General features: G+C 40.3%; 2 protein-coding genes across 3 annotated transcripts in view; one reads left to right on the forward strand and one right to left on the reverse strand.

Annotated features, from left to right (window-relative positions):
* Nucleotides 1-3,875: 3,875 nt before the first annotated feature.
* Nucleotides 3,876-17,200, reverse strand: ANGEL1 (angel homolog 1). Of its 2 annotated transcripts, none has more exons than XM_032231955.1 (10): nucleotides 16,898-17,200; nucleotides 14,570-15,184; nucleotides 13,036-13,256; nucleotides 11,230-11,299; nucleotides 10,443-10,876; nucleotides 9,546-9,672; nucleotides 9,009-9,119; nucleotides 7,992-8,061; nucleotides 6,541-6,704; nucleotides 3,876-5,199 (listed from the first exon to the last, which is right to left on the reverse strand). In XM_032231955.1, the coding sequence occupies exons 1-10, from the start codon at nucleotides 16,959-16,961 to the stop codon at nucleotides 5,039-5,041; spliced, it is 2,037 nt and encodes a 678-aa protein (XP_032087846.1). In that variant the 5' UTR covers nucleotides 16,962-17,200; the 3' UTR covers nucleotides 3,876-5,038. The 2 variants fall into 2 exon arrangements, with proteins under 2 accessions (XP_032087846.1, XP_032087854.1); XM_032231963.1 differs by lacking the exon at nucleotides 16,898-17,200 and adding an exon at nucleotides 16,476-16,662.
* Nucleotides 17,201-20,753: 3,553 nt separating this feature from the next.
* The window catches only part of LRRC74A (leucine rich repeat containing 74A), a 31,442-nt gene continuing 27,016 nt past the window's right edge, over nucleotides 20,754-25,179 (forward strand). The window contains exons 1-4 of the mRNA XM_032213748.1: nucleotides 20,754-20,793; nucleotides 23,262-23,375; nucleotides 24,117-24,292; nucleotides 24,856-24,963. Coding sequence (XP_032069639.1) covers nucleotides 20,754-20,793; nucleotides 23,262-23,375; nucleotides 24,117-24,292; nucleotides 24,856-24,963 — 438 coding nt within the window. The remainder of the gene's footprint in view (nucleotides 20,794-23,261; nucleotides 23,376-24,116; nucleotides 24,293-24,855; nucleotides 24,964-25,179) is intronic.

The raw sequence follows: 25,179 nt of genomic DNA on the forward strand, positions 1-25,179 counted from the left end.
ACAATACTCATCAGTATTAGGTCTGTTTTATGATCACATAGCAACAATATTTGCTGAAAGCCTTAGCTGACGTTCTGCACTTCCAAATCTTGTGACTGGTTGGTTATATGTCTCTGTGTTGTGATATCCATTGTCAATGTTTATGCACTGGATAATGTACAAAGCATCCGTGTCTTTATTCTTCAGCCTCCAATTAGCCTGGCTGTTACTTTTGTATCACAAATCAATAGATACAATAAAATCTAATGTGATCACCCACTAATTCAACATCAGCTTAAAGCCCTGGGTCTTGCTCTCTTGAAAACAGTTTTTGCATACATGTTGCGATGTGCATAATTCTTGTCATGGGGGAGCCGCTTTTGATGAACAATTCAGCAGTTCTCACAGGCTGGTGAATGGAAAATAAATGTACAGTTGTGATTGTGTGTCATTACTGATTATCTTACTAAGAAATCAGTAATGGCACACACTTACTAAGTGACTTACTAGTCACTGAAGAGGCCCCTAAAACATAGTTCATGCCTGCCTTATGTTAAGGACAGATTGGCCATAAAACAAATCAGCAGTTAGCTTTAGGGCTCTGTGCAGAAATATACTTTATCTTTAAAATGTGTGCAAGGAGTTTTCAGTGCAGTTCTGTCACAGACTGCTGGACCTATCCTGCTAATTGGCCAGAAAGTGAGCTTAGCTAGGCTCCTTAGGGAAATCTGAACGAAGCATGATCTCAGCAACAGATGTCTTATTATCTACAAACCACTCTTGGCATGATATGCTAACCACCTGCCTCAAAACAATTCTGATTGCTTGTAGTGTGGAGATCCTAATTTTGTCAGATGGTTCCAAGGGAAATGAGGGCATTGCTTTTAAGACAATCAGTATTTATCACATTTTAGCAGTTTATTTTGTTTTCAGGTCTGTTGTCATGACAGCAAAGTGCAGTTTTGTTTCTTTATAGATGATCATGTTTGTGTATGTTTTGTGAACTACCCTCACCTTCTGGTTCTGTGTTCTTATACTACTGATACTGAACCTGTATAGATTTAGTTCTTGTTATCCTTCAATTTTGTATTCCTTATCCCAATTCTTGTTCAGAATTAAAGTTTGTTTCTGCATATTTTTAATCTTGTGAGTCATAAAACAATTGTTTATTGATGTTGTCATTAATTAGTAAGACTTCTTCTCCCCAAATAAAAAGTAGCATATTTGGGTACATTGTGATGTCAGACTTCCAGGAATGGCCTGTTCAGGAACAATACACATCTGTAATATTGAAACCATCAATTCTACAATGATTATTCTGTACTGCCAAAACTGCAATGAGTTGTTTTTAAGCAGGGAAAGGCTCCTAACAATATTCCAACGGAGAATTATTTCCAGTAAAGAGCTGGCATATATCCTATTACCTTTCTAACATGCTCAAAATGACAATACTTAAGCACAGAGAATTGCAGTTATACTCAGGATTACTACAAACCTTCATGAAGAGATTACTACATTAGTTTCCACAATTGAAATATATTGAGATTATGGCCCTTCCATTATTACATCCAATACGTTTTCCTAGTTCTTCAGTTTTTATAAAATCTTTCCCCAACCACTTTTTTTCAAGTGACCAACTCATTTTAAAGTCTTAAAAAGTAATTACGTCTTAAATTGATGAAATTAAAAGTGATAGGATTTCACTTTTCCATACTCATTTAAAATGTTTCTGTGACACCACAGGTTCCTACTCATTGTAATGTTTTATATCTTGTGTACAAACCATTAACATGGATGAAGCAGCTGTGAGAAAATCAGCAAGAATGTGATCCATTCTTTTCAAATCAAAACACTTTTTATTCTATTAGTGCTGCTTTAGAATAGTGTTAGATCTCATCTCTAGACTTGAACTAAATGTTACTTAAGAAGAGATCAGAGACTACTTTCAGAAAACCATGATAGGTGAGAAATTTTGCTGGTTGTTAGGCTAAAAAAGTTATCTGAAAGTCTCCCAACTGTTTAAAATTTGGATTATTTTTTTCAAATATATAATCCATCAAATTAAACCAATTATTTAATCCTTCATCTGTTTACTATACAGTGAGAGTGCAGCATAAAATAAACACAGCATTTGTTAGTGGACATAGAAATAAGAAATGTGTGTGTGGGGGGGGACAACTAATGAACTGTCTTCAGAAGAGGCAAAGTAATATGAATACATATGAATGTGCCTCTAAATACTTTAAACTTTAAAGTGGGTCCTTACCTTTAAAGACAAACAGTTACTTCAAATCAAGCTTTCAGTGACAAGGTAGACAGTCCACATAATTTTCTTGGCAAACAATGAAAGTGATTTGCCTAGGCTGGTCTGCCGGAGATGGGGGCGTCAAGGGAAGACAAATTAATAAAAGCTGTTTTATGTCATTGTGACACAAACTCCTTTTTTATATGTATGTTGGGATATGTGCATGTACAAAAGGGGCAAGGGTTACAGTGCATTGCTGCTTTTATTGTATTGATGAAAGCCTCCAATCCTGCATATTTCTCTTATTTAGATCCTTAAGAACAGAGTCTTGCATGCTTCAGATACTCAGAAGATATCTGGAGTACAATGGGGCTTATTCCCAAGTAGTAAGTGTAAGACTGCAGCAAAGGTGGGTTGCTCCGGGTTTGGTCCGGACCAGTAGTAGCAGTGGCAGGAGGCTCTGCCCACTTGCTTCTGCACATGCTTAAAAGCGTCATGTGAGCATGCGCCGGAATGCACCCGAACCAGTAGTAAAAATATTGGCAACCCACCACTGGACTGCAGAGTTAAGTCTCTTTGACTCTTAAGTATCAGTACAAAAACATCAGTACAAAAACATTTTGGAGAAAGCTACACCTAGGGCTGAAAGCATATGCCACAAAGAGCAGAGGGAATGGAGTTAGGATTTTCAACCAAATTTGGCAGGCGGTTATTTTTTTATTAAAGTAAGTTTACCTGATTTTTTCCCCTTAAAACTAAGAAAAGTTCCTTCTCTTTTCCAATAACCAGAGTTTTGATGCAATCTTGGAATTACATGTGGCTCATAAGTTATTTATCTCTGCTCTAAGATGAACATTTATATACTTATCAGTCAAGAGTTTGTGCAGAACACCGGGACCCTCTAATTATAGCTCAGTGGGGGGAAAAAACAGTACCTGAAGTACCTAGTTGTGTAACAGGATTGACCATTACCTCCTGTAGCTTGAGTTTACATGCAAATTGTTACAGATCTGGAATTCTAACCTAAAAATTTTCAAATCAACTCGCAGAAGAGCACAAAAATTAACAAAATGCAGTTAAGAATCTTAATAAGAATTATAATATATGAGCCATGGTGGCGCAGTGGTTAGAGTGCAGTACTGCAGGCGACTTCAACTGACTGCTAGCTGCAGTTCAGCAGTTCAAATCTCACTGACTCAAGGTTGACTCAGCCTTCCATCTTTCCGAGGTGGGTAAAATGAGGATCCAGATTGTTGGGGGCAATATGCTGACTCTGTAAACTGCTTAGCAAGGGCTGTAAAGCACTGTGAAGTGGTATGTAAGTCTAAGTGCTATTGCTATCATGAACAATACTTTTTCCAACTGAAAAACCTAAATTAGAGATAAGACTCTTCTAATCACTCAGAAATTTATTTGCAGAGACTAATTTTCTTTCTATGTGCTCCTGTAAGAGAAAGAATCTGAAAATTAGGCATTATTGTGGTGAGCTCCTGAGGGAGGTCCAGTATTCATCTTTTCTAGCATCTTTGTCGAGCAACGCATTCTAAGTGTAACCTACAACATCCACCAGAGGGCATTACCAAAGCCTCACACAAAAAGGGCCTCAGTTCACTCTTTCTCTAGACTCAACTGAGTGAATTTACAACTTTTCTGAAATTAGAAAAAAGCATTTATTTTTCTTTCAAATTTAAGAAAACATTTAAAATACTGAAAGCTCCCAATGCATTTTTCCCAATACAATTTGGCGCACAGCCTGCACATACCGTAATAAATTTTCTATATATCGAGAATGGGAGTTATTTACAGACCAACCATTACTCTGAATCACATATTCATTTAACAATCTGTTAATGTGGGTTTTTTAAAAAAAAAATGAGCAGCAACTGTCAGGTCCACTTCGAGTTCCCAACAACGTGGCTTCCAATTTTTTTTTTAAAGCATGTGTCATTTTCTGTTAGTTTTGGCAGTCCTTATCTGCAACTCTTAGTTGTCACCAGAGACAGCAAAAAGCATCCCAAAGTAGTGAATCAGTGTTTAAAAAGCTTCTTGAAGAACCTGATAATAAAATGCAATGTTCTTGGAACAGAGAATAAAATTAAATTTTAATCTAAACAGTTTTCAAGAAGCTTTGTTGACATGCAAACAAATTAAATTGCTAGGAAAATCTTTATGGAAAAATAACTGTGTAGTCAGGAGATGCCAGCTGAATTAATTTCATTACCAAACAGACAAGAGGGACACGCCAATCAACAAGCATTTACCTGTGGAAACAGGTTCATTGGAAGCAATAGCTCACCAGCTCTCAAAAAGTTAAAATCATTCTACCTCTGTCACTCTGGTTTGAGTGCAATAGTAAACAGTATAGAGATCCCTTGCTGCCTGCAGCACAAAGCAAGTGTGTGTATGTGTGTGTAGCCCACATTATATGAAGATTCCATTCAGAGTTTTGTGATGCTCCACAACATGCCCTGCTAACATGTGAGTGAGTGAGCACACTTTCAGACCAGAGGAAGACCAAACAGACAAGGCTGCCAATTGGGTGGCAGGGTGCCCTTTAAGATGATACAGTAGCCAGACTATAGGCGGACATAAAGTGGCAGTGAAGCTCAGACTAGGATTGCAGAATTCTAGCGTAAACCAAATCGTTATTTCCTCATGTAAAAAGGGAGAAAAGAACAAGGACATCTCAAAAATAGGGAAGGGGGAAGGGTGGGGAAGATCCTTTTTTTCTTTTCGCTCGCTGATGCAAACTTCAGTGGCATGATTTTCCCATTCAGGCCAACTCTAAGAGAGTCTTGAAGATCTGGCACATGATTAGAAGTCAGAAATCTCCAGCCCAAAACTGGCCAGCAGACAAAGATGATCCGATGAACAGAAAGGATTTGGCAAGCCATTTGCTGACCAAAGGATGTCTTCAGAGAGAAGGGAGAGACGGCCAAGCAGCTTTAGGGATCCATCTTGGTACATCCTGCGATCTAAAATACAAAACAGAATGGGAAATATAAACACGGCCCCACAAAGTAAATCTGTAACGAGGCATTCAGAAGGTAAATGAAATGCAGCAGGGCAGGGGTGAAATGCGTTGAAGTCTGCTACCGTTTGCTTCACGCGCACATGCGCACCATAGGCGCTAAGCCTTTTCTGAGGATTTCCTGCTTTCTAGCGAATATAAATCGGGTGGTACAGCTGATTGTCACCTAGCTGATCTTCGGAATTTTTTTTTACTTTTTAAAGCATTTTTTTACTACCACGTTCGGGCGAACCGATAGTAAAAAATGCTAAAAAAAAAGTTTAAAATAAGTTCTGACATCAGCTGTGCGACAATCAGCTGTGCCACCCGATTTCTAGCTAATATAAATCATGCGGCACAGCTGATTGTTGTACAGCTGATCATCAGAACTACCGGCTCGCCTGAACCGGTAGCATTTTTTTACTACCGATTCCGGGGAACCAATAGCATTTTTTACTACCAGTTCAGGCAAACCGGCCCAAATCAGTAGCATTTCACCCCTGGGATGGAGATACAAATAACAGTCATAGCAATGTAAGAAATGTTTACAATAGATACATTTCTAAGTCCAGACATTCACCCGGCCCCTTGATATCCTTTTCTATATTTTTTTTAATGTAACATGATCATGTGTCAGTGGAAAGTTCTCAAAAGTCCATTTTCAGCATTCAGAAGAATGTGAGCAGTGAAACAAATGAGAGAAATTACATAATAAAAATGTGTTTCCAGTCATGCTTCTGTATATGTGTGTCAATTTCTTGGCTTTCATGGTGCTAAATTTAAACACTGTTTTCAACTCACTGGTCAAGTTAAACCCCAAATGAATGGCAGAATGAGCAATTCCTTGCTCAGAAAAAAATATCAATATTTATTTCCAGAATAAATTAAGGAAAGGCTGGAATTAGCATTTGACATGGAACAAATATCCACTTCTGTGGGAAGATCAATTTCTGTACACAGTGCTGGACAATTTCCCTTTCCTCGTGAAGTTCTCTCACTTCATCTCACAGCATTTGCACCAGAAAATTCTTCAACTCTTATGGATTTGGGAAAAGAACACAAGAGAGAAGGAGAAAGGTCCATTGCATAAATAGAGGTTCGTATAATTTTGAACACCCCCCCAAATGTCTGACTATCATTACCAAAAAGCCATAAGAAGCAAAAAAGATACACAATCTGGGCCATTGTTTTAAAGCTGAAATTACAGAACATGTACCTACATAAACTGATGCATTCAATGGCCCACTGAATTAACAAAAATTATCAGAAAATACATATGTTTGTGGAAAGAAAGATGCCCACTTACATTCTTCCTGATCATTCTTGATTGGCATTGCTGAATAAAAGATATAATCCACAGTGGCGCCCACTCCCATTGGCATGGTTGTGATCTCTTGGCAACCTCTCTCGGGCAGGAAATGGTTGTAAGCTGAGGTCAGGTTGAGGTTATGGTAAATACTGCCTGGATACCTGTACCCAGGAAAAAAATTCCACCCCCAAAATAGAAGAGGGGGCAGATGACATTTAACAACAGGGCTGGAAGCAAGCAAAGAAAGCTAAGCTAGCATTCACTATTACCATGCTTCAGAAATTTACTCAAATAAAAGTTGTATGTGAAGAACTGATCTGGGACACAGCTTATGAAAAAAAGGTCCATCTTTTTTCTCTCTTTTTGTACTCCCAACAAAATCAATTATTTGAAGCTTTGTGAGAAGAAAATGCCAGTGATATTCAGGCAACATCCCCATTTCCGGTCGCTTTTTTTAACCGTTGTTGAATGCTCATGTTGCTTTCAGGCTAATTACAGTCTAAGAAACCATGCAAAGGACAAATATATATTGCAGCATTTCCATCCACAAATGTGAAGTTGCAGACTGTTCCAGTGGAGCATTCTGGGGAAGGACTCTAATACGGCATTATCAACCAAAGCAACTCTATGAACTTTGTGCCCGAGGATTATATTGTGATGGAAAATGCTCTGAAGATGAAGGGCACATTTTGTTAGGCTTAGCCATAATGCCAAATGTTGCTAACTGTTCAAAAATAACAAATGTCAAAAGGGAACCTGAGAATATTTATAACAATCCTCAAACTAAACAATTATCTGGAACCTTATTAATATCACGTTCAAAAGCAACATGAAGCAGTACTTTGTTCTAGAAAATCTTTTTCCAGATAGTTCTCGACGTACAACATTTCGTTTAGTGACCAAAGTTATAACAGCACTGAAAAAAATATCTCACTTAGCAACATAAATTCTGGGCTCAAATGTGGTCGTAAGTCGAGGACTACCTGTAGTTTCAATATACAGGCTCTGCTCTGAATCACGTGATCAAGAGATACTTCACTTTCTTAGCCTTTCTCTAGTTATATAATTATATATGAGCCATGGTGACGCAGTGGTTAGAGTGCAGTACTGCAGGCTATTACTGCTGGACTGCCAGCTGACTGCAATTTGGCAGTTCAAATCTCACCAAGCTCAAGGTTGACTCAGCCTTCCATCCTTCAGAAGTGGGTAAAATGGGGACCCAGATTGTTGAGGGCAATATGCTGACTCTGTAAACTGCTTAGAGGGGGTTGTAAAGCACTGTAAAACTGTATATAAGTGCTATTGCTACAGACTGTTGACAAAACATCTGCCTTAACCTCACTCTTTCATCCATGCATTCTTTCATTTTTTTAAATTGCAGCCTTCCCCAATCCGATAGCACCAGGTGTGTTGGAACTCTCAAAATCTCAACCCAGCATACAGATTACCTTGAACAAACCAGTTCTGGATCAGAGTTGTTCTCTACAATGAGGTCTTTAGGCCAATAGGCAGGACGGTCTGCAATGCAGCAAAACAAAAGCAAATCACTTGATCAAACACACCAGCCAGTTTGCGATATTAGACTCCAACAAACATAACAAAATCAGCTGCCCCCAACATCCTATAGCAAAGTACACCAAAGGCCAAACCTCAAGAGCTTAGTTTCAATATTCTATGCAAACTACCATCTTTTTGCACAGCAGTCTGGAAAAACTTCCACAACTTTCTGAATAAATCCAAGCACCAACATGTATCAAGTTAAAAATAGGTTTGCCTACTTTGATTCTGCCGTGACTGCATTCTAACAACATTTGTGCAGGTATGAAACAGAAGACAAAAATTAAAGACCAAGAGAGAAATAACACCAGCATTTTTACAGTAATAAGATATGATTCAGAACTGAAATAAAACATTGGGAGCAAAGAGTGATGGCTTCAGGAATTCTTCCCAACCATTAGATATGGCCACAGAAGGTGCCTGCATTTTCTTCTGTGTAGTGAAGTAGCACATTGCATCTGTGAGAGGTGCATGTGTGCACACTTACACTTTGCCCCCAGGCATTAATCAAGTTGCATGCATACATGTTGCCTGTATGTATGTGTCTGTAAAGATTTAATCAGGGCAAGGTCCCTATTCATCCCTATTTATTACCGCAATGAATTATTCAAAAAGAACCCACAGTCTGCAGAACTCATGGATGCTCTTCTGATTATTATGAAAATCAAACAAGACTATGCAGAGCATTTTTCCCTACTGGTGGGCTGGGTGTCTCCCAATATGGATTCTCATATTATTCACACCACCAAGCAGAGGCAATAATGCAATGCCCAGGAATTATGGAGTATAAAATCCAATACTTCCACCAGTACTTTGGGAAAGGTTACTTTAACCCCACTTACAAAGCATTCTGCAGCATCTTGTTAAACATTAAAAAGAGGTAAAGGTAGGGAAGGATCTTGGGATACCTGGCACAGCATCTGTCACACCTTCCAACAGGATCAAGTCTGCAGGTCGCTCACAGGCAACATCACAGTAACGGAACTGAAGCAGGAAGTCACGACTGTATTTAAGTCTGTCTGCAGATAAAAATGACACACACACATGCCCAAAAAATTAGAATGGCTATGTGTGTTCAAACTTGTCATTTGTAATCTAATTACCAGCTTGTAGTTGTTAAAATAAAACTTCAATGCCCCCACATGCATCCATCCAGATACAATTTCAAATAGTAAGAACTCATAAAACAAACAAAAAACTGAGCCCTTTCTTCAACCCTGCAAAGTCATTAATTGTTCATTCCCACATCACCAATGAGCCTGTTTACTCAGTGAATTTACAACTGTCATTGAATAGTCTGTGGTGGGCACAGGTAAATAATGCTTTAAACAAAATGAGGAAGCCCAGAGACTGAAGACCCACCCACACTGAAAAGACATCCCTTTCTGAACATACAATACTGAAAAGCACAAGACCTACGGTTTCAATTCTACCATGAGAGTCACCTGACTTCTTGCTTTGACAAAGAGTGATATACTGGCAGTCATCTGTTATACCCAGGCAGCCAGGCCACAGAGGAAACAGCAATTTCCGCTGGTGTGGGTTCTGGCAGAATTCCTCCTGTCCAGACACCTGTGCAGGCCAAAAAAAGAGAAGAAGAATAGAACACAAATATCCACCAAATATTTTGAGGAAAATAATCCAAAATTCCAAAAATCTAGAATAACCAGGTGAAAATCAGAACGCAAGAACCCATAATCTAAAACAGTGTTTGTCAACCATAAAACTGTGTGGATTTTAACTCCCAGGCTGAGTAGGAATTCTGGGGGTTATATCTATCTATCTATCTATCTATCATCTATCTATCTATCATCTATCTATCTATCATCTATCTATCTATCTATCTATCTATCTATCATCTATCGAAAGAAAGAAAGAAAGATAGGATAGATGATAGATTCTAGTTTAATTTCTTATTATTTTGTAAAAGGCAACCTTCCAACCATGAGGAACACGTGTCAAATCACAGCCATAAATTCACTGAAGCAACAGATTTTTTCTCTTTTAACCTGCAGAGGAATTATACTTCTATCATACATCCCAGCAGTAGTTTGGTAGGCATAAGAGGATTGAGAAAAGTAGGAGGGAGGCTGCGTAGGACTTAAAAAGTTCATTTCTGCCACAGCAGCATCCCAATATTGTAATATCTGGCTATTAATTGAAAATAGCACTTTCTGCCACAAGACAATTACAGATGGCCTCTACAGTAATCCGGTCAGTTTAAATAAACAAACCAAGCCTGAAAAAGTGCTGAAAAGAGAAAATCAAGCAAGATTCTCAGGAGGTTCTGGAAACCATTTCAGAGCTAAACTAAGACTCTCTGGTCTCTTTCTTTTGCTTACCTTCCAGGCTGGCATTCCATGATAGTACAACTGGCCATTCCGGATGAACTTATATAGAGGGGAGTCAGGCACAGAGTTCAGATCCCCACATAAGATGATGTGGCAGTAACTGCCATCAGCCAGTTTTGCGGTTTTGTCAATCTCTGCCAAGAGCAGAGCCATCTGCGCCAGTTTGATGTCTCCCCGACGGGGACTGTACAATACATGAGTGTTTGCCACACACAAAGGGCTGATTGCCTTGTCTCCCAGGTTTTCTGTTAATAAGGGCTGTAGTAGTAGCACCAGGCCCACATTGTCCCTGCTGAGGATATCCAAACCAGGCCGGAAGTATTCAACGGGGTTAGCACTGATCAGTTGGAACTTATTCTGCTTGTAACAGATTGCACAACCATCTGTCTTTCTTCCTGTCCGCCGCTTGTAGATACAGGTAAAGCCTGGCCAAATGACAAAAGCTTCTTGTTACATATGCCTCTTATGTCTAGTTTGATTTTTGAGAGGAAGAAGCAACTGCTCATCTTGGCTCAACTCTATTCAAAAAGTAATGCATGGGAAAGGAGAAGCCAAACAAGCTCAGTACACCCTCCCATCCAAAGCCTCAAATGCATTGGAGCTTCAAAGGCAGCCATGAAACTCCAAGCTCCCCCAAACCATGTTCTGCTAGCAAAGTAAAGCCAATCATCCCAAAACAACGATGGCTGTTAAATACTGAGTAAGAGGCATTTTTATGGATCCTGGGTGGAGCATCAAGAAGCATATTCTTGACCTCACTATCAGAAGGAAGTTTTACCCATCATCATCAGTGTTGGCTCCAACTGCTCCCAATAATGATTCTCTTGAACTTCTTGGAGACAGAGAATCTAGAAGAAAATAACCTTAATAAATTATGTCATCGCTTTCTAAGGCAGAAAAAATAAATTATTTTACACTATGTACATTTCACTTCTCCCAATTTTATTATCCTCACTAACTACATTTGTCATAGAAGGAAAAATACAGATAGTCCTTGTTAACTATGAGAATTGGGACTGGAATTGATGGAAAGCGTTGAGGTTGAAAAGCAAGATGCCACTTGACTGAACCACTTGGTAGTGGAAATCCTTCTGGTTGCTGTTGTTGAGCGAATCCCACACTGAGTTTAAGTAAGGATGTCATGGGGGTCACCATTTGCAACTTATTACTAGCTTACCCACTGACTTTGTACATCAGAAGCCCGTAAGGAGGTCACAAATGGCAATCACACAATAGTGGGGAACATCAAGGGCCAGTCGTAAATACCAACTTGTTCAGCACTGTCACGAATTGGAATGGTAGTTAAACAAAGGGTTGTTAAGGTAGGACCACCTGCCTAGCAGATTTTGAAAATGTACACAATTGTATATTCAAGTGAAAAATAGAGAAAGAGAAAAGTGTTATAAAGAAGCATAGATTCAATAGATATGGTCACTGTTATGAATATGTAAGGGTGCATGGGAATGGGAGGCATGGTGAAGAGGTGCTGGCTAAGGAACTGTCAGATAAGACACAGGCCAGTCCAGAGGTGCATAGTGGATGGAGTAAGAGGCTTAGAAGGGAAGGTCCCTAAGATATCAGGCTGTAAAGATGACATTGGGAGAAATTTCAGACTTGTATGATTCTGTTATTGTAGCTTTACAATATAGTAGAATTAGTTTATCTAATTGTGTTTTCCATCTACCTGGTAATGCTGACAGTATGGTATTAATTCAAAGGCTAAATAGTTCTCTCCCCATCAAAAGGTGACTCCTAATTATTCAGAAAAGATAGGCTTAAAGACAGGTGAAACACAACTGTGAGTGAGGAATAATCTGAAACTTCATTATAACGCAAAGTATAATGGACCTTGCATTTCCTCTGCTTCCTCTTAGTACCAATGTAAATAAATGCAGGTAGTCCTCACATGTCGACCTCATTCTGTGACCGTTCAAAGTGGAGGCAACGCTGAATAGGTGATCTTCCAAGTTCCAGCTATCATAATGTCTCCGTGGTCAAGTCATCATAATTTGGGCATTTGGCAAACAGCTTGCACTTATGATAGTTGCAGGGTCCTGCGATCATGTGATTGCCATTTGTGACCATCTCTGCCAGCTTCCCACAAGTAAAGTCAATGGGGAAGCCTGCAAGGAAGGTTGCAAGTCACTCTGGTAAGTTCTATCAGCATTCCTATGCTTGCACCCTGCTGCATACTCCATGCCCTGGCCTTCCTCCATTTTGTGTTCTGCTGCGCCATCCATCCCTTGGCCATATTGTCTCACACTGGGCCACACTGTCCATCACCTTTAGCCTTCTTGCACGTGTACACAGGCTGCACCGCGTGCCCCATGGCCTAGTGATCTCCCTGTGGCACCCATGCACTCCTTACTTGGGACTCTTGTGTCTCCTGCTTAATGACCTGTGTACCTTGGGATTGCAACAGCAACTGGCTCTGCTGGGATTGTTATTGCCAAGTAATGCAATCATGTGACCTCATGCTTTATGACTGCATCACTTAGTGACAGCATCCTGATTCCAATTGTTGTTAATAACCTGAGGACTACCTGTATACTCAAATACAGCAAAGTCGCCAAGTTATACTCACATCAGGATCCCAGTGCTGGATCTCCTGTAAGAGATTTGCAAGACGATAGCTCCAGCTTAGGGTATCTGGATGGCAATGCATGTAAAGATGCGGGCACTGCTCAATCAGGTCCTGGGCCAGAATGTTGTAAGACATTACTCTGAATTCAAACAGAGACCCACTCTCTGGGTTCAGCTCTGGGTTGCTGGCAGAGATATCTTCCCAGTCTCTCCACAAAATCTCTGTACAAAAGCAAAAAGTGCAAGACATAGTTTGGCTCTATGCTGGAAGCGTCTGTTTGTGGTTGAAACCCTGTTGTCCTTCAAAGCCAAAAGCAATTTGAGGAAGGATTAACTTCAACTAGAATCTGAGCCTGTGCTGTAAGATAAATTACTAAGTCATAAAGGCTAGTTTAATACAAATGCATCCTTTGGCTTCTCATCCTGAGGAACTCATGGGCCTCCGACTTGTTTTGAGTTGGAATATCACCTGAATGCATGATAAAGACTATAATTCTGTTAGCCATCCAGAGTTGTTGTCAGATGGGGAATGGGCATAAAATTGATAAAATACATTCATAAATAAATAAAATTACAGCTAGGATTTTCATTGAATGTATTTATGGCTATATTTTTTTGTTTGTTCCAGTCATAAGTAACCTGTATACTGCATTTGTAAGATAAATTTGCAAAGCTACACATGATGTCCTATCTCATGTGCCGTGAGCGAAAACTGGAGGGGAGAGGTATAAACTTTCATTTTTCAAGACAACAGTGCCAATCTCTTATAATTATTTTATTTAAAACACTGCTTTTTAAAGTTAAATGCAGTATAATGTTCTAATGTAACATCACCTAATTTGACCTACAAAGCAAAACGAGACATAACATTAAGGCTACCTCTGTATTTAACCTAAATAATTTTTGCTGTATAACTGAGTAATTCTGTTTCTTCCAGAGGGTAAGAGAGTTTCCCTTTACTAGCACAACAGCACTCTGCAAACAAATATGTTATAATTCAAAACCACATTATTAGTGTGACAGACTACCAGCTTTTCTTCAAAAATTAAAAATATTCAGAAGCGAGCATTTGGGCAATATAGTCTGAAATACCAAAGTAGCCCCTTGATATCTCTCTGAAATGGATTCTGGAAATTTATTCTACAAGAGTGACTGTACTCCTCAAAAATGTTGTTTTTGCCATTCCAGTCTGAAGGCAAGTAAGTGAAAAGTTCCTGCCTGTACATTGTAATTGGGTATTCTTCTTGAACATAAGTAATGCAGTAGATTAAAATAGTATGCATTATTTCTATATTTGTACTAGATATTTTACATATTTTGTCCTTATTACAACAGTGTGCAATATCTGTAACCATCAAAGGAATTTAGAACATTCAGCAGATACCCTGAAGGATTTCAAAGAAAGGTAAGACTGAGAGGCGTTTCAACAATATCAAACTTAATATTTACACAAAAGCATCAAGTCACATTGTAATATTAACTCCGATCTTATTCAATAAGGTCAAAGTCACACAATGAAATGCCTTAGTACTCACCATGATAAGGTATCTCCAGGGGGAGTGGCTGAAATTGACCTGCATCTGCAAAAGGCCACATGACTGCCTCGGCGGCTATCACATCATTCTCCTGGGCAGGACTCCAGGCTAACACAGCAGGATCTTCAATCCACACTTCTGTGGACGACACAGAAGCATCCACATCTAGAGGATCACCCTCTGTCCGTATTGCTGCCCATGGAGCAGTGACTTCCACATCCTCTTTTCCCTCTGTTGGTGAGCTTGCCAGAGTAGGTTCTACAAATTCCTGTAGCTCAGAAGATCCCTCAGTGGGGACCCCTTGCAGCAGCTCCTGCTGCTGCTGTTCGTCTTCTTCCCCTTGGCCATCAGACTGTGGTGAGATAATCAAGTTGCTTAAGCTTGTCATCAGTAGCTTTGGGCCTTCTTGCCACTCCACAGCCGAAATGGCCGATACTTGGTCCAGTTCTGAAGCCCTCTCATTAGTGCAACCTCCCCCAGCCCCCTTCTCCAGCCACTGCTGCAGCAGGGCTTGCTTCTCCTCCAAGTTCGGCTTCCCACCGACTGGAGCAGAAAGGCCGTCTATAGATGTGCTCTTTGGCAGAAGCGCGTTCTTTCGACAGGTAAAGAAAGCATCTGTCAAAAATATAAACATGTTCACTTTAGAAACAACTCGCTTAAGTGTAGTAAAAGTAACTGCAATAATCCTTTTAACAATTTACAAACACCAATAAATGCTGGCATAGAGCAAATCACTGTTTTCTATATCAGGGATTTCCAACCTCTCTGGGAGAGTGAGAAAGATTCAGATTTTGAGAGTCCATTGTTGGTACATTGACAAAGTGGTTGACTAGTGGTAAGGGTTAAATACCCATTATGGGAAGGCAAGCAAAGCCCTGGATTGCACTCGTCATTTTATTTCATGCAAGATGATGTTTATTATTAATTTCCCCCCAAAAAAGTATCTGGGTTCTATACGGAGTCCAGAAGCATTTTAGCAAAGACAGATTATGTTTGAGAATAGTAGTATCCTTCTCATCCAGAAAGATTAAAAAATAGAATACACAAAACATGAAGACTGAGTAGGGCAAGAAGTTTGAAAAGCACAAAGAAATGTGTTGGTGAATATGTTGTTGCTTTTGGGATCAAAATAAGGAGCCAGGATCTATAACAACTTTGCACTGCAGTATGTAAGTCTCACATAGGATTTTGAACATTTGGGTTTATCAACATCAACATCTTATCATTTAGTTGAATTTGAAATCAGCCAGGAACTTTTCCATTCTTGATTCAAATAAAAGCAAATTAATTAACATTAATTTCAAAAATTAGTTGACCAGGTCAATAACCACAACGTACTGTAGTAATAAAGACCCAAAGGACAAAGTAATTAAAATTTTACTTTGTAAATGTGACTAAAAGAAGAGAGACAGAATAGTTACACCCAAAAAGCCATGCTATCTAGGATTGAGGGTCTGAAATGTGATATAGTGCAGTCTCAAACCATCCTGATTATTAGAAAGCAAGTTACTTTAAAACAAGTGGCTCCTTTCTACATCTCACAACAGGGCGATGCGGGCACAAGAAATTGTTTTTAGGCTATCCAGAAAATTGAAATGAGACACATGAAGTCCAAGGCATTCTGATAATCAAAATCACAGATTTTGGTAGGAAAAAAAGCTACTGCTCTTATATTCTCTCCCTTCCCATTGCGCAGCACGGAAAATAAAACCGATCTACCTCACAAGGCTGCAAGAAAATAATGCAAGTAAAGCGTGGAAAGTTAATCATTAGCCAAAATAAGCTTGTTTCCGTTCCCTCAATGCCCAACTGCCTTTTTTCCCCCCTCACACACGCCCATTTCTTCCTCCGACCATTATTAGGCTTTTCTAACAGATTTTAAAACCACAGTATTAATCACAAGCACCCGTTTCAGGGCGGATCTCCGCTTTACAAGCAACGTCACGGCCGCTGTTTTGATTCTCCGAGAGGAGAAACTTCACCAGCACGCCGGAAGGCGGGACGGGGAGGGGGGCGGGAAGGCCCAATGAAAGCCCGGCTCCAAGCGCTGGGCGGAGACCAGCGGCGCAAGCGGGGTACCCTCGGCGGGCGCCCTGCCGCCGTTGGGCCAGTTGCCCGGCTTAGGCCGGAGGAGCCTGGCAGGCGAGCGAGAGGCCTCGCCGGGGCGGCAGCGGCTACCAAGCAGCCCTGCCCTTGCCTGATTGGACGCTCTGTCCCGTCATCCCGCCTTGAGAGGGGAGCGGACGGTCCCGAGTTGGGACAAGAGGCGAAGGGTGGACGGGACGGGGGGACGGACAAGACACGAGTCCGAAGAGGGGAGGCGGTTACCTTGGAAAGCCTGCAGGAGCCGCGATAGGGGCAGCAGGACGTAACAGAGGACCGTCCCGATCATCCCGCCAGCCCGCTCCTCCTTCCCCTCCCTTCCCGGCCGCTAGCCAGCCACGCGGAAGGCTTGGCTCCGCCTCGCCCAAACTCTCGCAGGTCGACGGCAGGGCTGCGGCAGAGGCGGCTGGCTCGGAGTTTTCTCTCCCGGAGGCGATTGGGAGGCTGGTCTTGGGACCAAGGCCCTTCCCCGCGGAGCCCCAGCCCGCCGCCTCCTTTCCCTTCGGCGCCACACCGACTTGCAAACGAGAAGCAGCACGCGGAAAGCCAAACCCCAAACCGCACCCCTTCCCTACGCGGTGTTTGGGAGTCCCAGATATGCGGCGCCTGCTGGGTACAGCAGTCCCGCGGCCTGGAGTTGGGGGGGGGGGATCACTTGGGCAGAAGAGCAAATTTAAAGGGAGCTGCAGGGTTTTACTCTACCTCGCAGGATTGTCCCGCGGGCGGCGGAGGGGGGTAGAGAAACGTCAACTCCGACTGCCGCCCCTCCCCTCCTTGAGTTTGGGGGGGGGAGGGCGAGATGGGTAGACTTCCCAAGGTTTAATGGAAGAGATTGACAGAAAACCATCTGCTTCACTGTTCTAGGGTGACAGAATCAAGGGATCGATTCAACTTGCTGTTTATACTTTTTTTTTAAGGTGTTTATATCGGCAGCTGGCACACTGTTAATTTGTTACATTATTTCATCATCTCAATACATTGATAGTTTGTCAACACCCAAGATGATTTCTTAAACGCTAAACTGCATTGGACCTCCTGAACACCGAATTTCATTGTTTTAAAATAAAGAATCTCAAGAATATCAAGTTTTTCTGCAAAGCATTGTAAAAACAATTTTTCTTCCTTCTTCCCACCATCCATCCATCTATCTATATCTATCTATCTATCTATCTATCTATCTATCTATCTATCTATCTATCTATCTATCTATCTATCTATCTATATCTATATCTATATCTATATCTATATCTATCTATCTATCTATCTATCTATCTATCTATCTATCTATCTATCTATCTATATATATATATATAAATATATAAATATTTAAAGTCACAACCCCTGGTATGCCCAAATATCTATCTATCTATCTATCTATCTATCTATCTATCTATCTATCTATCTATCTATCTATCTATCTATCTATCTATCTATCTATCTATATATATATATATATATAGATATATAGATATATAGATATATAGATATATAGATATATAGATATATATTTTTTTCCTGCCATCAGTCAGAATAAGTCTAGTTTTTTGTTAGCACTAATCCCTTAAACTATCTAGTCTTAAGCTTTTAAAACCTAATGTGTTCATCCAGTTTTCCTTTGGTCTTATTTTTACATAGGAACATTCATAAACACGTCTACACTTGACCTTACAGAGAATGGCTTCCCTAAATTTACCCGTGATTGCTTCTTCCAGAATTACTCCTTGAATTGTCTGCATAGTGTAATTGCTGCTCACTATCACTGGTTCTAGTGGAGTCGATTTACATGCTTTTAATGTAAATCAAAGGTCAAATTAGATGAAAAACTGGAAACTCTTACCTGCTGGTTATATCCAGTATGGCCTTTATTAGTAAATGCCAGAATATCCTCAGCCAGTTTGAATCATAGGCAGCTCATATTCTACTGTTACTCAAAATAACTACCAGGAGTACATAATGTGGCAAACAACTCATCTTGAGATGACCAGGCTTAGGGTTCACATAACCCATTTTTTTAAATAACTATGATTGTAAGGGGATAATAAAAGCAGCATACAGCTTAATTCTCTTCTGTGTATAGCATGGAAAATGGGCTATTATGTATACTATCTCTTTTTTTTTTTTAGTGTTTTTCAGTAATTTTTTTTACTACTGCCACTGCCTGCAAAGCTCTGCAATTTTCTGGGAAAGATTTTCAGATGTGATTTGTTATATTGCCTCCTTCCTACCCTGTTTCCTCAAAAATAAGCCCTCCCTGGATAATAAGCCCAATTGGGCTTTTGAGCGCATGAGATAAAATAAGCCCTTTCCCCAAAATAAGCCCTCCCCCCCAAATATTGCAATACAGCAGCAGTCATGAGGTGACGACACTCGCCACCTCCTGCACCTCAAAAATAATAAGACCTCCCCGAAAATAAGGCCAAGCATTTATTTCAGGGGTCATAAGAAAATAAGACCCTGTCTTATTTTGGGAGGAAACTTGGTAGGGCTGCAGAGAGTGACTGACCCAAGGTCACTCAGCTGGCTTGGTGCTTCAGGACTGGAATTCATGATCTGCTTTATAGCCTGAAGCCTTAACCACTGCACCAAACTGGCTCATCCAACCTCTTACTGTAACACGCTCTACATGGGGCTGCCCTTAAAGAGTGTTCGAAGACTTCAGTTAGTCCAGAATGCAGCCGCGCGAGCGATTGTGGGTGCACCCAGGTACACCCACGTCACACCTATCCTCCGCGAGCTGCACTGGCTACCCATTAGTCTCCGGACCCGCTTCAAGGTGCTGGTCGTTACCTATAAAGCCCTACATGGCATTGGACCTGGGTACCTGAGAGACCGCCTCCTGCCGATTACCTCCCTTAGACTGATTAGATCTCACAGGTTAGGTCTCCTCCGGATTCCATCTGCCAGCCAATGTCGGCTGGCGACCCCCCGGGGGAGAGCCTTCTCTGTTGCAGCTCCAGCCCTCTGGAATGACCTCCCCGTGGAGATCCGGACCCTTACTACCCTCCCGGCCTTCCGCAAAGCCACCAAGTCCTGGCTGCTCCAGCAGGCCGGGGGGCTTGTGAAACATCCAGCCCCACGGAAATTGTGAATGTTGTGTTTTTAAAGTGTTGTCTTTGTCTATTTATCCCCCCTTCCCTTGTCTATTGTGAGCCGCCCGGAGTCCTTTGGGAGTGGGCGGCATACAAGACAAATAAACTAAACTAAACTAACTCTGGCTAGTATAAAAAATTGTTTGCTGTTACCTAAATACATTAGCCTCGGGTCTAGGGCTATGAAATATTTTAAGCCTCGTGTAAATAAATAAATAAATAAAAATTACAAATAAAATTTCCTCAATCTTTTACTTGTTAAAAAAATCAAAAGGGGGTGAGGGACAGTTCAGGGAATTTATTGTGGGTAGAAAATATCCAAAAAATATAAGAGTATGAATATCTGCGTATCAATCAGTTGTCGCCAGTGATTCAGCTTACCCATATTTTGATGTTAATAGGTTGTCTGAACCTAATGCTGCTAGTAATTTTGTCCTGCTTATTGAAAGAATATCCTAGCCAAGTTGTGCAACAACTTCAAAACAGGAGTTTTTCATGAATGTTATAAAAAACTAATATACACAATCTAATGTGGTTTCCCATCACTGCCCCTTAAATTACCAACAGCACCACTTTCTGAAACAAGATCTCTGACCTGCATTCTGATCCATTTTGATCCAGCTCAGCAAAGAAGACTTAACCCAAGCCTCAGCTATGTGGCTATAGAGATATCATATATCCTAGGTCACAATGTCTAGGTGAGGTCATGGAAGACTTGAAATTAAAGTGACCTAAACTTGAGGCAATAAACATGCATAACATACAAGCAATCATAGTCATATGGAAATGTCATTATAATCAGAAATAATATAATTTGGGATTCTCCATTGCCAGCTGACATTTTAAGACATGAACAGTTCTGTGATTAGTAATAGTTGTTGGATGTATCCAGTAAACACACTGCTTTAGAAGGGCCTGAAGGAAAGGAAACTATCACAAAAATATAGTAAAGAAGAATCAACAGTTAGATTATCAGATCTCTCAGCAACAACATGGACTTTTTACAGTTTTTGGAAGAGGAGGAGGAGGAAGGTGAGATTGCAGTAAATGTATTCAATTTTTTTTAGCAAAATAAACATACCCTAAAGAATGCCATTCAACTTTTAGCAAATGTTGTAATTATGCAATGTTGACTCTGTGTATATGTGAGATCGAAAAAGGGGTAATGGACACTGATGTCTCTCTATGTGTAAAATGGACCAGTTGCTAGATCTGTATAAATGCAGAAATGAAGATAACTGCCAGTTTTCATTTATTTTCACCAAGAAACAAAAAATCAATTAGATTATTTAGTTTGCATTTACTATAGTAAAAAAAAGTGAACTGTTGCATCTTGATTGAGCAGCTGATAATAAAAAGCCTATCCCTAGGCCCCAAAGAGTAAAACAATGCTGTTATTACAAATGGAATGATCCCTATTGGTATATAAGAGGCTTACTCACTGCATGTGAGCTTCTTACAGGTTGCACTGCTGGAATTCAGCTAAATAATTAGTATTTGTTTTAAAAATAAACTGATAAGAAATATATATATATGGTAAACTTCTGGTGAACCTTCTTACAATAGTTGCTTAATCCTTTCCTTCCCTGCCAATTTTCTCTCCTATAAGAAAAATGTAGTTTGTGACTGTAAAACATTTGCTTCTTCCTGAACTAATCCAGGGGCTTTAAGATAGGGGTCAGCAATCTGTGGCTCTGGAGCCGCATGTGGCTCTTTTATCCCTCTGCTGCGGTTCCCTGTTGCTCAAAATATGCGTTACACCTGCCAATGTGCGACACCCACTGGAATATGATTTCTTGAGCTTTTCAACCCCTGGTTGGCCAAACATGGTGAAATCCAAGAAAAGAAAAGTTTCAGAAGAAAACAGAATGCTTACTTCAAGTACATATACCAGTTTTGTGGCCGCTCAGGAAATAGTAGCAATAGCAATAGCAGTTAGACTTATATACTGCTTCATAGGGCTTTCAGCCCTCTCTAAGCGGTTTACAGAGTCAGCATATTGCCCCAACAATCCAGGTCCTCATTTTACCCACCTCGGAAGGATGGAAGGCTGAGTCAACCCTGTGCCGGTGAGATTTGAACAGCTGAACTGCTGAACTGCAGTCAGCTGAAGTAGCCTGCAGTGCTGCATTTAACCACTGCACCACCTTGGCTCTCAGGCATGGGAAAGGTTTTGTGGCTCCCGGTATTTTCTTTTCTGTGGAAAACGGGTCCAAATGGCTCTTTGAGTGTTTAAGATTGCCAATCCCTGCTTTAAGAAATAAGCTGTATAACAAATATTGCCTATCTTCAAAGTTTATCTAAGATCTAAAGCAGGGCTGTCAAACTCCTGGCAACGGGCAAGATGTATCATGCGCTGGCCATGCCCACACTCAGTTTAGCAAAGGGGGGGGGAGTCCTGGTACATCATGTGATGCTGCTGTAATGACGTGCGTTTGATACCCCTAATCTAAAGCCTTTCAGATCTTGACCACAAAAATCTGGATAACCATTAGATATCAAGAAAGAGTTGGAATTGTATGTATCAATTGCAAATCTTGACCATGGTTTGAATAGTACTAATAATGCTTGTTATTCAGAAATTATCATGCCATGACAGGCAAAGACAAGAGCTGTTGGACGGTTTCCTGTTCAATATTGAGAACTCATCCAGGGAAACGAGAATTCTGTCAGTGGCTATGGCCAGCTTTCTTTTTTTCACATATATCTAGAGCTGTGGATCGCATATCAGTTTTGAATATTAAGTAATATTTAGAGAGGCCCCAAAGGTGCAAATCATAATCCAGTGAGTGGAAGGAAGAGATAAATGTCCTGCATACCCTTCCCACAAAAATAACTGTAAAATCAGAACACAAATATCAGATTTAATAACATAATTACTTGAAGCCCTTGAATGGCTTTGACTTTCTTAAAATAATATTTCTGCTTCTATTTAGTTGTACAATAAACTATGAATGCTTCTAGTCTTTGCACACAATGGTATTCAAACCATTTCACTTCAATAAAGGAGAACCCATCACACTAGTTGCTTTCCAATTGTTACAGGAGCTTACTATTATGGTCTTCTAATTAATGGCAGGAAAGGAACACTATAAAAGGGAATGGCATAATTTTAGGTGAAAGATCAATAAATAGTGGGGACTATAACTTGGATAAGAGAAGCAAATAACAGGGAAAACAGAGGTTTTTCTAATCTTAGCATAATGTCCTTTGAAACTAGGAATGGTATCCTTTTGAACTAACACTACAGGTGTTGTAAGGGGTCAACTTAAAATGACTATCTGTGGTTATCTCTTCTGACTCTGACCATAGACAATATTCATTGTAACAGATTTTTGATGATTGTTATGGACAACTGGGCAGAAGAAACCCAAAAACAAAGGGAAAAAATGAACAGCTGTCTAAGGGTCTCTGAAGTTCATTAATAGATTTAGTGATGAAACATTGTGGGTATCTTAAGAACCTTCTGTTTATGCAGGAAATAATTAATCTGATTGCAGGTAGTGAGAGATCAGAAAGCAGCACATATCCGGAGACATTGTCAACTGCTGATGCCTCTGAGGTAGCAGAAGAGAAGAGGGAAGACAGTTCCGACACAGACCTTTCAATTGAAGGTGAATAATTCTATTCTGTCTTTCATACCAACATTCTCCACATCTTGTGAGAATTCTCCAAAGTGCTCACCTTAACATAGTCACCTTAACATTGGGCTTCTGTTGCTTACTTAAAGAGATTGTTTGTATTGTAGTTCCCTAGCCCAAAAGAAGACAGAGGTAGGCCGTAAAGTAGCCTTATCAACATTATTAGATAGCACCAACCTAATCAAAATGAATTTATAAATTTGAAATTGATTTGAAACAATGCAGCTCTAATAGCACTTCATTACACATAATGAGCCAAGTTAGCCTAATTAAGGCACTGCACTGGAAAGCAGAACACTATGAGTTCCAGTACTATCTTAGCCAGCTCACTTCACCTCACAAGGCTATTGATATGGGGGAAATAGGAGGAGGAAAGTGTGTAGAAGGAGGAGTTTTTAATGTACTTGCATGCACAGATATATCAAGGTTCACCAATTCACTTCTCTTTGATAATTGTTCTGTGAAGCCTTTCACAGGACTTGTTTCCTCTGTATTGAACTAAAGTATGCATTATCATCAGTGATGAGTTGCCAATGTTCTTACTACCCATTTGGGCGTGCTCCTACACTCGCTTGCACCACTTCTACGCATGCGCAGAAGCGTCTGGGTGGGTGGGCGGAGCCTCCTGTTGCTGCTATTACCAGTTCACCCGATCCAGGCTGAACCGGGAGCAACCCACCTCTGATTATCATCCATATAATGTATCCTTTGCAGATGCTGAGCGCTCATTTACAACTGTAAAGGGTCCAGACCTGTATAGAGAGGCATGCAAGCTGGTGGGAGTGATTCCTGTGTCATACTTCAGCCGGAACATGGAAGAGTCTGTTATGAATCTCAACCATCATGGTCTTGGACCAAAGGGAACCAAGGCCATTGCTATTGCTCTGGTTGTAAGTACTTTTACCTGATACTATTGCATTTCTACACACTTTTCCCAGTTTGAGGAAGAAGGATTAAAGGGTCACCCTATATTACTGATAGAGTAGATTAAATACATAGTAAAACTGGCAATTTCCATGAACCTTCTTCCTTCCTTCCACATTTTAACTGTAATTGAATTTAACATTGACCAACTAGAATACCAGACCTCTTTACATGAAACCATTAAGACACCTACTTGTAGGTATAGAGATGATAATCTGCAAGAGATGCGAACAACTGATGTACTAGTCTTAATGTCTGGTACATAGACAAGGAAAAAAAGTCTTAGTTAAAGAAATGTTTTAATGGTTTAGATATACAACATTGTTAGCTTAAGCCTCTCACTGTGAATATATTGAATGTTATGAGACAGCCCTTCTGGTTATCCAGAGGCTGCGTATGGTTCCAAAAGGTAGCAGCTTGAATTGTTATGGGTGTTTTTTGTTTTGCCCATAATTTACATTGTTAATCATGTAAATTAATGTTATTAAATGTCTGCATTTTTTTCCTTTTTGAATTCTTCATTCTGTAGTCCAACACAACCATCACTCAACTGGAGCTAGAGGATAACTGGATTCTGGCTGAAGGAACTACATACTTAGTACAGATGTTGCGAGAGAACTGCTACATCCAAGAGATGGTATTCTGTGTTTCCCTCATAGGTCAACAAAGGATGCTTTTTGTTGCATCAAAGGAAAGTCTCTTGTACTGCTCTGTAGAATTATGCTTGGCTAGTATGCCAGGCTATTTCATGATTTTTCTGGATGTGCTATGAGTGTGTTGCTGAACCTTTTTGGCACCGAGTGGCTGCTCTTCCGGTTTCCAGCGTTCCTACGTGCATGAAGACCAGTTGACA

Source organism: Thamnophis elegans, chromosome 1 (assembly GCF_009769535.1).
Source record: "Thamnophis elegans isolate rThaEle1 chromosome 1, rThaEle1.pri, whole genome shotgun sequence".
Taxonomy (NCBI): domain Eukaryota; kingdom Metazoa; phylum Chordata; class Lepidosauria; order Squamata; family Colubridae; genus Thamnophis; species Thamnophis elegans.